The sequence below is a fragment of the Phodopus roborovskii genome, unplaced genomic scaffold (assembly GCF_943737965.1).
Source record: "Phodopus roborovskii unplaced genomic scaffold, PHOROB, whole genome shotgun sequence".
NCBI classification, from domain to species: Eukaryota; Metazoa; Chordata; class Mammalia; order Rodentia; family Cricetidae; genus Phodopus; species Phodopus roborovskii.
In genome coordinates, this window is record NW_026126611.1 from 6360798 (window position 1) to 6377154 (window position 16357).

Genomic DNA, 16357 nt, shown 5'->3' on the forward strand with positions numbered 1-16357 from the left:
ACTGCGAGAATAATCCTTTGAACGCTCCCTGATATTGTTAGCAAGCGTCATTTACATAAGAATTTAAGTGCCGCTTGACCTGTCTGATCCTAAAGACTTGAGTGCAGTCATGTTTGCACATCATCACAGCACTGCATCGGAACAAACACGGCAATCCTACATGGGGTTCTGCTGTTTGGATAACTGTGGGTGGTAAATTTAAACCAAACGGGAAGAAAGTCAAAACAAACCCTAGGCCTTCCTTGCCTTGATTGTGCAGACATGCTAGAGCAAGCAAAACAAACAAGTAATTTTATACATTCTCCAGAAGCAGTTGTCCACGACGTATGTTCCTGGTGTCCTGTATGTTAAGTTGAACAAACTTAACATGCCTTAAGCTTTGGAACACCTCGAAGAAGGCGTTATGGCCAGGGTTAGGAAGAACATCCACATACTCAAAGTGAGGAGACAATATTGTTCGTTTCCACAAAGAAAACGAACCACGGTCAGAATGGGTTAAAGGGTGTGTAAGACTCTGATTTTATCTATGTATACTTTATTTTTAAATTGTTCTATGTTTTCCCTGAAGAAAAAAAAATTAATAGAGTGTTAAGAGGGACCATCGTGAAGATGGAGAGATGGCTCAGTGCTTACGAACATGGCTGCTCTTGCAGAGGACAAATGTAGGTTCCCAGCACCCACGTGGTACATGGTCATCTATAGCCCCAGTTCCAAAGGATCGAGCACCCACTTCCGGCCTCCACAGGCATGGCATGAGCATGGTGCACTTGCATAAATGCAAACAAAACAGTTATACACATAAAATAATTGTTAAAAGTACCATTGCATCTTCAATGATGAGGTCTTAAAATTTCCTTCATTTCCAAAATTGCCAAGCTAATACATAACATTTTACCCAACAAAATCTCTCAGTTCCCTGCTTAACTGGAGCTGGAGTGCAAGATTGTGGTAACATGTGCTAGATATTCACATAGCAATTGCAACAGCCAAGCCAATTTTCAGTTAATTAGGATAATAAATTGACTGCCTATTCAGTAATATGAGGCACTTTCAGAAAAGACTAAAAATAAAAAGTAACCAAGTCGTGGGGGGGGGGCTTAATTTTAATAACATTTTAAGAAGTGCACTTGGAATCTCATAGAGGAAGGGGAAGATGTTTTCATGAGGACACACACATGGGTTAGCATGTGATGTTGATACCAGTGAAACCTCTGAACAGAACACACGTGACTGTAACATTCACCACTCATCCACCCACAGAACACTGCCCCCACTGCCTCTGGAGGAAAGCATGTTGGGAGAATTCACAACATGAGTAAAGAGATGGATTTGCCTCCTTTTGAATCATTAGAGGAAGGATGTTCACTCTGGGAACAAAAAACAAGATGTTAGATGATGTTCACTGACCACAACCCACAGAGGACCCCTTCCAACTCCGCATATGAAGCTCCCGAAGCACCATGAGGGAGAAGTCACAGGTAAACCATCTTCGAACCATAGGGACAGAATGTCAGCTTCTTCCTGGGCAGGAGAAACCAGCCACTTCATCGTTGCCACCTAGAAAGGAGAGTTGTCTATAGATGCTCACTTTATTCCCCTGTCGTGCCTCTGTGTTAATCAACTTCTTGTCGCTCTTATAAAATATCAGAGAGTCAACTTAGAAACAGGAGTGTTCTGATAGCATGACGCTGCTGAACTACCACACAGAGGCCCTTATTTGTTTATTTATTTAAATATGCATTTATTTATGGCACCAGGGATCGAATCTAGGGTCTGCACATCCTGGCAAGTGTTGGAGAATATTATTTTCAGGTGTGTTACATTTGTTTACGCTCTGGAACATTTGTTTGATGATGTAAAGATGTGTTGCTTTTGTTTATGCTGCATTTCTTTAACTCTGTGAAGCTGTGATTCTTGGCCTTCTAAAACACCTGATGGTCTAATAAAGAGCTGAACGGCCAAAAGCAAGGATAGGTGGGGATGGCAGGCGGAGAGGATAAATAGGGAGAGAAATCTGAGCGGAGAAAGAGAACAAGGAGAGGACACTAGAGGACAGCCCCGCAGCCCCCTGCAGCCCCCCGCAGCCCCGCAGCCCCGCAGCCCCGCAGCCCCGCAGCGCCAGCCACAGAGTTAAGAGTAAAGTAAGATATAGGGACGGAAGAAAAGAAAAGAGCCCAGAGGCAAAAAGTAGTCAGGATAATTTAAGAAAAGCTGGCAGGACACAAGCCAAATTAAGGTCTGGCATTTATAAGAAAAATAAGTATCCATGTGTGATTTATTTGGGAGTTGGGTGGCAAGACCCCCAAAAGACCAAAGAATAAAGAATAAAAAGATTTAAAAGAAGTATTAAAAAAACAACTACAGACAGGAACTCTACTACTGAATTATATTTGCAATATGTGATACATATGTATACACACACACACACACACACACACACACACACACACATTTGCACACAGGTTCGTCCTAACATCCTGTAGCTCAGGCAGGCCTTGATCCCAGTCTCCTGCCTCAGCCTCCCAAGTAACTGGGGCTACAGGCCAGGCTCTTCATCTGTCCCCAACAGGCAGTTGGAGCACAGAGCTTTTTAAAAAAAAAAATCATTTCCTATACATTTCTCCTGGGAGGGCACTGGTAAGCTTTGATGGCCATCTGTCCCAGGAGCTCTGTCTCTTAGCAAACAGACAAACTCAAATGTCATTATTTTTTGGGTGTGTAATGGGGGGGGGGTGGAGACAGACAGATGGGATCCTAACAAGCTACTTTTCATCTCCGAGGCTTGCTAAGTGAGGAAGTGCTCTTAAGCTTCAGCTGGAGGAAAGGATTCAGGGTTAAATTAGAAGAATTTTCTGTCTGAAACCTGCCTTTCCCGCATTCCCAGGCTGGTACTTCATCCCGAAGCAGCCAACGCTAGCCAGCCAGGGCTCCAGCAAAACCATGCCAGTATTTGGTGCCAGTAGATTTTGTCTAGACTTGAGAACATTTTGCCAGTTACTAAATAGCAAAACACCATTCTGATCATTTTTCAGGTAGCCACCCAGTGCCATACTTCTGTACCTCAGCTGCCACAAGATGTCCACGTGCTCATTTAGGAATGGTCCTTAGTCCTCACATCCCAAACCTCAAGGCTTTCCCAAGAGGACTGTTGGCTTCAAACATCAAAGAGAAGACCCTGGGAGCCAGTGTGGTTCAAGTATCAAACTGTCACTGGTCGAGGCAAATTCTAGATTCCGATGGCACTCCTACAATGACTGTCCTTGGGAAGTCTTCAGTTTCCGAGAACAGACCTCAGAGAATCCCCAGAGTTAATGCACAGCCTTAAACCCAAGCCAGAGCTAAATCCTTAGGGCCAGCCTGGCCAAGATCTACAGTGTCCATTCCGGGGTGGGCATGGCCGAGCTGCTGGCTGGGCCCCTCTCTGCCTTCCTGCTCTGATGCATCTCAGCATCCATCATTAACCACGCCCAGGCAATGGGTGAAGGTATGTGTGATAATCACATCAACCCAGCTGTCTCCTACCAAATGCCTACAAGGGTCAGGAAGGTGTAGCAAAGGGCATGTGTGGATTCGAGGTCACAGTCTAGCTTCAGACATGTGTTGACAACACAGACCTCAAGCTCCATAGTGGCAGGTTCTCAGGGACCCTTTCCTAGGAGGACAGAAATCATTTCAACTCTGCACTTTATTTATTTGGGGCGGGGGAGAGACAGGCACATACAAGCCATGGGGCATGTGTCAAGGTCAAAGAGCAATTTGCAGGAGTCCTTTCTCTCCTTCCAACTCGTAGGATTGGATTCAGGTCAGGCTTTGTGGCGGCACCTTTACCCACTGAACTATCCTACCAGCTCCAAGACAGAAATCTTAGTTTTGGGTTAAATATCTCGATTTTATGCATATAGCAATTAATTCCACTCTTAAAAACTGTGTGGTGGCACGCGCGCACATGCGCGCGCGCACACACACACATACCACACACACGGGTCAGTAGGCCAGAGCAGGCCCACTCATGGCTATTCAGCAACCTCTACCTTGACCCGAGGAGAGATCTTCTTGTTGCTGACCCAGACGACCTCCCAGCGTCCTTTGACCCTTTGCAGCACAGAGATGCCTCTGTGAGCGTGGGCCCACGAGGAAAGACAAGGGATGAGAACTAAAGAACAGAGAAGTTGGCGCAACTCACCACCTGTGATAGGGGATGTATAGATCAGCCCATTTATCACATTCCACTCCAGACATCCCTCCCTTCCCAAGAAACCCAGATACTTTGACCTGGGCTCTATACGTTAACAGAGATGGGGGGGCAGAGTAGGGGGTAGAGAGGGTGTGGGTTGCCAGCCAGGCAGACACAATCTGCCTGTTAAAGGACAACCCTGGTTCCTCTTCTGAAGTTTCTCAACCTCAAGGCTCCACAAGAGGGCCTTACCACCGATGACGTTGGTTCTCTGGGGCTCTGACTCTGGGGATGTGAAGTATGCCCTCATAAAACACCACGGGGAGCTTGGCATGGTGGCATGCCCCTTTAATCCCAGCACTTGGGAGGAAGAGGCAAGTGGATTTCTGTGAGTTCAAGGCCAGCCAGGGTTACATCGTGAGACCCTGTTTGGAAAAACCCAAAATACATACATACATACATACATACATACATGCATGCATGCATACATACATGCATACAAAGCCAAGTGGTGGTGGTGCACGCCTTTAATCCCAGCACTGCAAAGAGAGAGGCAGGCCGATCTCTGTGTGTTAGAGGCCAGCCAGGTCTACAGAGTTCCAGAACAGCTAGGGCTACATAGCAAGACCCTGCCTCAAAAAACCCAAAACAAACAAATACATGAAACACCACACGGAGTTGAAAAAGCTTCACTCAGAAAAAAAATCCGACCCCACCACAGGGAAGCCACGCCGTATGTTTGAAAGAGAAACATCAAGATGAGCAGATGTCCTGGGTCCCCTGCAAGGACACAGACAGCCAAGGCAACAGCCTGGGAGTTCAGACCGCTTCCTGGTTCATGGCCCTCAGAAGCCAATCATGTTCCTTCCACACAGTGCTAACTAGCTGGATTCTGCTTTCCGGCATCACTGTGTTCTGCCACATGTGTGCATTGAAAGCACATACACAACCGAGTGCCAGCTTGAGATGCCGGGAATGACCTGGGCTGCCCCAGCCAGTGGCCGAAGCATCAGGGGCTGCAGCATCTGGGGCCGCGGCATCCTGGGCAGCATCCCAGGCTGCCGTTAGCGCTCACTGATGCACACAGAAGCACGCTGGACCCTCAGGCCCCACTTCAGCTCCACTTGAATTCTCTGTGGCAGTCCCCCCAGCCAGCCTTTTGATAACAAAGCATCACTTTATTCAGAGCAGAAGGCTTCATCCCCCTGCATGCATGCATGCCAGGGCGCTCATGACAGCTTCGAGCAGACTCTGAATACAATTGTGAATCAGATTTTTTTTTCTTTCTAGGCCCCAAGAAGCCAAATGGTAACACTATCCAAATCTCGATTGCTAACCCTGACTTAGAGTTTGCCGGAGCCCACTCTGCTGCCCTTATTGTATGAGCACCACGGGTCTGCACCCATCTCTGTGAAAGGTGGGCCACCTCAGTAGGTTCATACTTGGCTGTAGGAACACCCAACACCATGTCACCAGGAGATCTATGTGTGTGCTGCACTCAAGCTGGTCACATACAAGCCACCACATATTACTGTTGGGAGTGGTCCAGAGCAGGAGCCCCAATCTCCATGCAGGACTATCTGCACGATGAAGATGCTGTCTCACAATCACACATGTGCACACTCCCTGGGGTTAGCCGATTCTTACAGATAGCAATGGCACAGAGTAGCCTTGCTTTGTATCCAAGGGAAGCTGAGTGGCAAGAATGCACATTCAATCAGCGAGGCTCTCTCTTCCCGGTATGCCCTCCCCTCGTCTTCCTGCTTCTCCCATCCTCTGTAACAGGGGAAAGGGCTAGAAAGCAGAGAAACACAAAATGGAGCAATAAAAAGACAAATCCAGGCTGGAGAGGTGGCTGGGTGGTTGTGAGCACTTGTAAAATCCTGGGAACCTATGTCCAGATCCCAGCACCCAAGTAATGAACAAACAGACACCTATAACTCCAGTTCCAAGACAGCCAATCAATGTCTTCTTCTGGCCTCTGCATATGCACTTACACACACGTGTACATACTAGCATGCAGATACCCACAAATAAAATAGATCTTTGATTTGAAATAGTTCAGGTCATCCTGAACCACATAGTTCCAAGCCAGCCTAGGATGTCCTGTTTCAAAATTTAAAATAATAATAACAATAATAATGACTAAGAAATTACCAAGTAATTCTCTTTCTTTTTTTTTTTTTAAGAAAAAAAAAAGCATCAAATGACAAAATCAAACTCCTAAGTCAATAGAGACTGGTGATGTGCCAAAGGACACTCTTAAGATAAGCCTGCCTTATCTCTGAAGATGTTTCCTGTTGGATTTTTATCAGTCCTATTGAAGTTTCCGAAGTGATTTATAACAGTTTAGCAGCTCGATGGAATCTGAAGCGGCCATGAGGAACACTGCCTATGGGCCACCCCAAGGCCGTGTTCCACTTCTCTGTCCCTTGCTTTTACCTGCCAGAGAGCTAGAAAGCTAAGCATGTGACAGCCCTCGCTCTCCGCTTTCCTTGCAGCTAGGATGTACTCACAGGTGAGTCTGGCCCATGACCTGTCGAGAGAAAGTTCTGCCATTTGTGGAAAAGCAACTTAAAGGGCCCTAAGGTGCTCATGTCCTCTCTCACCCCCTGGGATGCCAGACATCACCCCCAGACAGGCAGCGCCCATCCAGCAACGGGAAGTGACGAGTGACAAGGACAGCAAATGACAGAATGGAAACACCGGGTGACCCTGGGCCCCGTTGGCCTCACTGAACCACAGAGCCAGTCCAGGACTCTCCGATCCCAAGTTTACAAATGAAGGGATAAACAGTCCCCTCTTTTGTTTATCCGCTGATAGCACAAAGGATTTGGGGTTAGCCACACTGTTGTTGTGGCTTCGCTACATAAAATCACTTCTGACTTATACGTGAGAACTGCTTTCACTTCAGCTTGCCCCTGTTGATTCTACGGGTTTGCTCTGGAAATAACATCTTGACAGTGTCAGTCCTTTTACCAGAATGCCATTGACTTGAGTGCATCTGTCCCCAGAACAACGAAACCAGAAATGAGTGCAAATTCAACCAACTGCACTGGCAAAATGTGATCGTTATGGTTTAGAATTTTAAAGCTCTTAGACGGTTTGTTTAGAAACTAGCATAAACAAATGCTACTGTTTGGAGGGAAATAAGATCCTGCCCACCCCGTCTACACGTTAGCTTTCTGGAATGTATTAGAAAGATACATTGGGAGGGACAGTGGATACTGTCCTTGTAACAACCGCAAGAAGACATTGCCACTGGCAGAGAGAATGCTGAGAATCTGTGGCCCCAGCACAGTGCCATGCCTCCTGATGATGGGGCCACAGGCTCACCGGACATCAGGACTGTCCAGGTTTTCATGGAATCTTTTGCACATTCTTCAAATTCAATTTGCAACCAAGAAATGGTTTGTTAAAGAGTTGCTATTGTTTGCTGGTACAACTCATACTCAGCCCACTACAAACTGCTTGACATGCCAGCCAAAACTCTCTCTCTCTCTCTCTTTCTCTCTCTCTCTCTCAAAATTCACTTCTTTCTCCAAAATGCGAAAGTCATTGTCTAACTATGTTAAACACTCAGGCATTCCTGTGTCCTCGGTCACCATTCAGATAGCTCTGAAAGCTCCCTGGAAAATTCCCTTAGACTATGTGCCAGGCAGGGGCTTGGGGTGGGGCTCCGATGGTCAGTACTAGCCTGGTGCACATGGAGCCTCGAGTTCAATCTCCAGGGCCACGTTAACAAAGAACAGTGGTGCATGCTTGTAACCCCAGCATGTGGAGGCAGAAGGGTCAGAAATTCAAAGCCATCTTTGGTCTTAGGGCCAGCCTGGGAAACAAGGCAAAACACTAACAAGAGAAGCCAGACAAGTATTATGGGGAGGTAGGATAGAGACAGAGAGAGAGGGAGAGGGAGGGAGAGAGAGAAAGGAAGAGAGGGAGAGACCATAGAGCATGCTTTCAAAGTTTCTACAGGTAGAAAGCATGTTCGCGGTGCACGTGTGTGCTGACTGTGAGTATGCGGAGTTTAAGCATGGAGGGTTAAGGAGGGCTTAGACACACAAGCACGGGTCTCAATGGGACAAGTCTACAAGCCCCGTTGAAGAAGGACCTTGTTTATAGCCAAGCCCCTGGTCCATTTTGTAATAGGGACCAGGATCACAGCACCTGCTTCTTCAGGGAAGCCCTACTTGAGCTCTGCATACCAGTTTGATGGAACCATTCCTTGGCAGCTAACCACAGCTGAAGAGACCCACAGAGGGCGCTGTTCTGGGGTCATCTCTTCAGCTTACAACTCCAGTTTACAGTGTGTGGTATAGGGAAGCGGAGGCAGCAGGAATGTAGGGGAGACATAGCATCAGTAGCAAGGAAGGGATGAAGGAGAGCATGCTTGTTGGCTTGCTTCCAGCTGGCTTTCTTATACAGTTTAGGGCCCGCTGCCACTCACAATGGGCTGGGTCTTCCCATATCAATTAACAACCAGAGTGGTCCCCACAGACATGTCCATAGGCCAGCCCAATCTAAATAATCCCACATCAGACTCTTGCCAGGTGATTCTGTGTTGTGTTTAAGTGACAGTTAAAAACTAACCAGCCATGAGAGCAGCTCAGAAATGCCGACATTCACGCTTATACGTTAATTCCCAGACACGCAACCTCAGGTAGCCTGCAGGGGAGGATTGTAGGGTTTCTAAGATTTGAGTCCAAATCCTACGACAAGTATGTACTAGATTACGCCTTGGGGAGAACAGCTCAAGTTAACAGCTTGTAGCACAGCTCCCACAGGAAGATGAGTATCACCAGGTTTACACCGTGACCACGGAGACTAAGTGTAAGAAGATCCAGTTATGAAAAGGAAATAGAAAAGTCTATCTACACCACAAGGGTGAAATTCATGTCTGTAGCTTGTGTTTTATTGCTTGTTCTGATGCCACAGTAGAGAACCTACAATGCTGTTTTGTTTGTTTTTAAATCAGCATTCACAGCTCTCCAGTTAGGCTGTGTCTTAGTGTTTCTACTGCTGTGAAGAGACACCATGACTATGGACATTCTTAGGAAGGAAAACATTTCATTGGGGTGGCTCATACTTAGAGGTTCAGTCCAGCATCATCATGATGGAACATGGTGGTACCAGGCAGATATAGAGGTAAGTGAGAGTCCTACACCTTGCAGGTGACAGCAAGTGGTCAGTCTCCCTCGATGTGGCTTGAGCATGTATGAGCCCTCAAAGCCCGCCTCCACAATGACACACTTCCTCCAAGACCACACCTATTCTAACAAGGTCACACCTCCTATTAGACATTCCCTTCAGGGGACCCTTTTCTTTCAAACCACCATAGGTTGTTACTCTTACTTTTAAGTGTAGCATGATATATGATATGTTCTGAGTATTATAATTAGAATAACTTGCAATACTCTCCCTACACACAAAAGTGAAGCTTGAGGCTGGAAGAGAGAGAGGAGGGAGACGGGGGAAGGGGGGAGAGACAGAGAGAGAGAGAACAGTTACAAAGACCATGACTCCACCCCCCATGTTCCTTATTCTTCCTCGTGGTCCGCCTGCTTCAACTTTAACCTGAGCCTACAAAGGTACCAAGGCTACCCCAACAGCTAAAGGTTGCAAACTCCAGCTTTAGTCTTAGACTTCAAATCCCCTTTTTATTAATATTTAATTGGCAATTGTTAATGCACAGTCATGTTGACCATTAATGAGTAATTTGGCCTTCCCAACTTAATATGTCAAGGATGCTCCAATGAGCGGCAAACAAACAAACAAAACGAAAAACAAACAAACAAAAAGCAATGCATTAAGACAGATACCTGGATGCTTGTGCTCATTCTCTCTCTCTCTCTTTCTCTCTCTCTTTGTGTGTCTCTCTCTATCTCTCTGTCTCTGTGTGTGTATGTCTGTCTCTCTGTGTGTCTGTCTCTGTGTGTGTGTATCTGTCTCTGTGTGTGTGTGTCTGTCTGTCTCTCTCTCTCTCTCTCTCTCTATCTCTCTGTCTCCCCTCCCCCCCCCCACTCTGTCCAGCTGCCAATAAATGCATCCCTTTTAAAGAAGTCCATGGAAGATGGGACCACCTGGGAAAGGCCGGGAGCGCCCTCTATGGGCCACAGAGAGGAAGCGCGGCCGAGCTCTGGATCCAGGGATAAAAAGCCAAGTAAGTCTTAAAGGGGAAGGAAGGGCTTCTTGGATGCTGGTTAATGTGACTAACCAATTGTCCCAAATACTCGAAGGAGCACTTATTAACTAAGATGTACGGGCAACAACAGCCACAGTTGCCCGTCTCCCCAACCACCTGCTCTCGCCAAGGCACTGAGGCCGGTCTGCTCGGTATCCTACCCATTCACAAGTACACAGCAGGCCAATTCCGTCTTCTCTTCCACGTTTATAGCTTTAAATAACCACCCCATGTTTTCTAAACATAAGCTCCCGACAGCAGAATTTTAATTTCAACCTAAGACAGCCCTGAAATTCCACAGGGAGGTTCTATGTGAATTCTGAAGCTGAAGTCCCATCCCCAGTCAGCCTCTGGGAGCATAGGGAGTGTTGCTGGGGAAGTTTGTGTCTAGGTTATTCATTCACATCCCATAGGGGAGTAGTGGCTCCCAAACTCTTCTCCTAAATCCCCAGAGCCAAAGAAGGCGGGCACACTGTAGCTTGAAAAGGAAGTAAAACAATCATGCCATATGTCTCCCAAGGGAACACAGCCCCGTATTTTAGCCCCACCGGACCCATTCTGACCTCCTGGCCTCAAATACTTTATGATAATAAATTCCTGCCGCTTTAAGCCAGGAGAGGTGCGGTCATTCCTCACAGAAACCCTTCCCTCCTGTCGACAAGGAATGGGGCCATCATGACTTAAGTCAGATAGGACATGTTGGTAGCTTGGGGAACCCTCTAGTGATAGCTAGGGACATAAATTTGTCATTCTGCAATCCCACAACACCTTTTAATGTCACAGTAATGCATTATGTGCTCACTAAAATGAGTGGTACTGTCCATCCATCTGCTGGGCTCCAAAGCACAAGCTAAAACACCAGGGGTCTCCCTCTTGGAAAGATGGGCTTGGAAAAAAAACACCGGAGAGCTAGAGCAGGCTGGGTCAAGGGAAAGTTTCCAAGGCTTCTAAACATCTTACTGACCAGGTCTATCTGCAAATGAAGATGGACTGCTAAAAGCCAGGAGAGAAGTCACGGTGGTGTTGACTCTGAACCACCATCCTGTCCACTAAGTTCCATTCAGCTGTGTATCCCAGGACCCCTGAAACTCTGTGGCCTCTGGATTCCTTTCTACCCTTAAACTTACAAAATTCCCATAAAACTTAAGCATGACTAGGGTATCCTTTATCTTTCCCTATGGTACTAGGATATATACTAGATTAAAAGTTAGTTTATAATGGGGATGTAACTCAGTGCAGTGTTTGCCTAGCATGCATATAAGGCCCTGTGTTTGATCCACAGTGACAGACAAAAATAATAAGATACGCACTTACCAATTCATTTTTTTTTAGTAACTGTGAGAGAATTTTATTTTAAGGTGTGTGACTTTTGTTTATGCTATGTTTGTTTAACTCTGTGAAGCTGGGATTCTTTGCCTGTCTAAAACACCTGATGGTCTAATAAAGAGCTGAACGGCCAATAGGGAGGCAGGAGCGAGGATAGGCAGGGCTGGGGGGCAGAGAGGATAAAAAGGAGAAACAAGGAGAGGAGGGCATGAGGGGCCAGCCACTCAGCCACCCAGACACCCAGCCACTCAGCCACCCAGACACCCAGCCACCCAGACACCCGGCCACCCAGACACCCAGCCACTCAGCCACCCAGACACCCAGCTACTCAGCCACCCAGACACCCAGCCACTCAGCCACCCAGACACCCAGCCACCCAGACACCCAGCCACTCAGCCACCCAGACACCCAGCCACTCAGCCACCCAGACACCCAGCCACCCAGACACCCAGCCACCCAGCCACCCAGCCACAGCTACCCAGCCACTCAGCCACTCAGCCACCCAGCCACACAGACACCCAGCCACCCAGCCACTCAGCCACCCAGCCACAGCTACCCAGCCACACAGCCACCCAGACACCGGGCCACCCGGCCACGGCCACCCAGCCACACAGCCACACAGCCATACAGCCACCCAGACACCCAGGCACTCAGCCACTCAGCCACCCGGCCACCCAGCCACTCAGCCACTCAGCCACCCAGACACCCAGGCACTCAGCCACTCAGCCACCCGGCCACCCAGCCACTCAGCCACCCAGCCACCCAGACACCCAGGCACTCAGCCACTCAGCCACCCAGCCACATGGCCACTCAGCCACCCAGACACCCAGCCACCCAGACACCCAGCCACTCAGCCACCCAGCCACATGGCCACTCAGCCACCCAGACACCCAGACACCCAGCCACTCAGCCACTCAGCCACACAGACACACAGACACCCGGCCACCCAGCCACCCAGCCACAGCTACCCAGCCACACAGCCACCCAGACACCGGGCCACCCGGCCACGGCCACCCAGCCACACAGCCATACAGCCACCCAGACACCCAGGCACTCAGCCACTCAGCCACCCGGCCACCCAGCCACCCAGACACCCAGCCACACAGATACCCGGCCACCCAGCCACTCAGCCACCCAGCCACAGCTACCCAGCCACACAGCCACCCAGACACCGGGCCACCCGGCCACGGCCACTCAGCCACCCGGCCACCCGGCCACCCAGCCACTCAGCCACTCAGCCACCCAGCCACTCAGTTACTCAGCTATACAGCAAGCCATGGAGTAATGGGAACCTCTACAGAAGTAAGAAAACAGGGAAATCCCAGAGGCAAAAGGTAGGTGGGATAATATAAGAAAAGTGGCTGGGTGTTAGTGGCCCATACCTTTAATCCCAGCACTCAGGAGGCAGAGACAGGCAGATCTCTGTGAGTTCAAGGCCAGTCTGGTCAACAGAGCTAATTCCAAGACAGGCTCCAAAGCAATACAGAGAAAGCTTTCAAAAAACAAAAACAAAAACAAACAAAGAAAAAAACCATAAGGCCAGGCATTTATAAGTAATAATAAGACTGTGCAATTTATTTAGGAGCTGGATGGAGGGCCCCCCCCAAAATAAGACTGAAAGACTGAAAAGCCAGAAGAGAAAAAAAAAGTACAATAAATAGCCATGGAGCTGGAGGGATGGCTCGGCTTCTAAGAGAGATTATTGCTCTTGTGAGGGACTCTGGCTTGGTTCTCAGCTCCCACATGGTGGCTTACAACCATCGGTAGGTAGCTCCAGTTCCAGGGGATCCAATGTTTTTGTTCTGGTTTCCACAGGCACCCAGCTACTAAATTGGAGTCACACAGGTGTTTCTCCTTGGGGTGAGTTAATACTTTTACTAAAAAATGATAACAAGGACATTCTTTATTTAAACTGGCCTCTCTCTCTCTCTCTCTCTCTCTCTCTCTCTCTCTCTCTCTGTACAAAGGCCCGAAAAATTCAGCCCTGCTAGTATTTTCAGTATCCCTGTCTTGCCTTATTATCAGCCACCATTTATTACACCGACAAGCTTTTGTACCACCCATGTGAACATCAACACAGAAAAGAGGCAAAGAGAGGCCTCCTATTACTTTGAGAATACATTTGACCTCGAGGATTTAGTGAAAAGATCTTTAGCTTTAAATAGAAATCAGCCCTGGCCATCCCTGGATGTCCTCTGTAAATGCATGCATGGTTCCAGGAAAATGTGTGTCCTGCAGACTGGAAAGCAACCCCCCCCCATTATTTTAGTGTTTGCATGGTAGCCTATTGTAGTAGTGGGTACAGTGGGGGGGAGGGGCATCACTTGCTTGCTTGTTTACTTTATTTCATTTTAATCAATCCTAATTCTCAGGGCCCACTGGGACCTTCCGTGTGTGCTGCAAGGAAACCCCCTGTAGTGCTGTAAATAGTCTGCTACTGTCAGCATAGCTCTGGGTAATTTGCCTTACAGAGATGCTGGACCCAAAAGAGAAGGGATGGGGCTGATAGCAGCCCCTTACGGGAAGCATGAATTAAGTCTGCCCATGGCCTTCCCCATCAGACACAAATCCAGGCAGCTGCTGCATCTGTGAATGGCAAGACAGACAGGAAGGCTCCTCAAGGAGCCCACGGAATAAATTACATGCTGCTTCGTGATTTCTCCCCAGCACAGGAGCCATCTCCGGGCCGCTATGCACACTTCTTTTCCTTCGCTAATTGAACTTAAGTATGGTAAATAGGCACTCTGAAATGTGCTTGTCTTCTTTGTCCATTTCTAGTCTGGTCATCATTTTACTGCAAACCCCACGTCAACACAGTAGAGAGACGTGCCAACAAGCCTTCCAGTTCCAACATTCCACAGTGCAGTGATTTGCAGAGCAGAGTGCATAAGAAAGAGTGGCCAGCAACACTGCAGAACCTTGCAGAATCGCAACAGCCCTGCCTTCCCACATTCACAAGCAGAACCCATCCTGCAGGTGACCGGAATCGGAAAGGAGGGAGGCTGGACCCACCACATAGTTCCCATTGCTTTCTGTAACAAAAACTCTTTCAACACCCAAAAAACTTAGAGGGAAACCATGGGTGGAGGAGGAGTTGGAAGGCTAGAATCGGTTTACTCTGTCAGACATTGTATAAAATATGAAATGAATACTTGCCTTAAGGTCATGAACAGGAGAGAAAAGACCCATGCTGCCTTTATGACCCTTTTATGAAAAAGGAACAACTCAGCATCAGAGTATATGGCATACAATGTCACCAAGTAATATGCATGATAGTGCTACCAAAGAGGTCACAGAGCACCGTTTCCCTTTATCCTGGTGGGCAGAGCAATGCAGTTAACAAAGAAACTTTTAAAAAAATTATTTTTTTTTGCAGCCTTGATGGGAGAGAAAAAAAAATGTCTGTTTCTTAGGTTTCTACAAATTGATGACATAAATAAAAGCCATACTTCTATGGAAATGCATGCGCGGAGGTGGAAACCAAGACACCACGGACATAGGAATAAAAGCCCACTACAAGTCTCTCTCTCTCTCTCTCTCTCTCTCTCTCTCTCTCTCTCTCTCTCTCTCTCTCTCTCTGTTAAAACACGAAAGAAATCTGAGCACCGCCTAAGCCTGTGCTTGGAAAGCAAGTGTCTACCCAGGCTGCAGCCTGAGCTTAGCAGAGGGTTAAGTTCTCCAGGACTCCCTGGCTGTCCGGATTCCTATCTCAATGTCTTCTTCCAGATGCAAAGTTCCCAAGCCTTATGCTCTGGTCCTGGAGCACAGTCCTGCCTCTGCTTCTCTCTGGGCTCCCCAGTCACCTTACCCTACCTCGAGACAGGTGAACAAGAGGACAGAAGGACGACCACCCACACCCCCAGGGAGAGTCTGACCAAAGAAAGTGTTCCCCCGCCCACCTCCTACCACTGCGCGATGCCCAAAGTCACTTTCCCTTCCCTTTGCCTGGAACTCCAGAGCACCCAGACAAGTTCCAGTCCTCGGATTGTAGGACGCGGGTTAAAGCACCCCAGTTCTCTGTAGGTGTCCCCAAGGCCATCTCCCACACACAGAGCGCCCAGTACCCACACCCAGCGCGTCCTGACTCGACCCACGAGGATGCACAAGTTCGTGACACGACGGGGACACAGGCAACACAGAGTCAGAGTTGGGCAGTGGTCCCCAGAGTGGCAAGCGGGCAGGGAGAGAAAAAGACCGCGGAGTCCGGCGTGTGCGTACCTGGGGGCCCCGCAGAGGAGGCCACTGGGAGCAGCACGGCCAGGAGCAGCAGCGCCGCCCAGGGCAGCGGGCGCGGGGACGCCCCGGCCTCGGGGGCCATCGGGAGCCCGGGATGCGCGGGTACCGGACAGGGCGCGGGCCGGAGTGAGGGGGGCGCAGGGGCAACGCCGTCGGGTGCCCGCCGCCGGGCGACCGGTGTCCTGTGCGCGCAGCGCTGCAGCCCCTCGGTGATCGCTCCTGGCCACGCACGGCCGCCACTGAAGCCACCCGCTGCCCGCCGCGCCTTTTAGACACGCTCGGGCGCCCCCTGCCGGCGCGCTCGCGGCAGGGCCCCCACAAGGCGGGCGGGGACGCCCGGTGGGTGACCCAGGAGTTCTGGAACCCCACTCGGGTTCTGTGGAATAGACCAGAAAAAAAAAAGTGACAAGAAAGTCCCTCTCTTGTCTAATTCTTCTACT

The 16357-nt window shown here is 48.9% G+C and overlaps 1 protein-coding gene across 1 annotated transcript in view; it reads right to left on the minus strand.

The window, feature by feature from the left end:
* Fndc1 (fibronectin type III domain containing 1) overlaps nucleotides 1–16149 on the minus strand; it is a 69972-nt gene extending 53823 nt beyond the window's left edge. Inside the window, exon 1 of the mRNA XM_051206148.1 lies at nucleotides 15900–16149. Within this exon, the coding sequence (XP_051062105.1) occupies nucleotides 15900–15999 (100 nt within the window). The 5' untranslated portion in view covers nucleotides 16000–16149. The remainder of the gene's footprint in view (nucleotides 1–15899) is intronic.
* Between the last annotated feature and the right edge of the window lie 208 nt (nucleotides 16150–16357).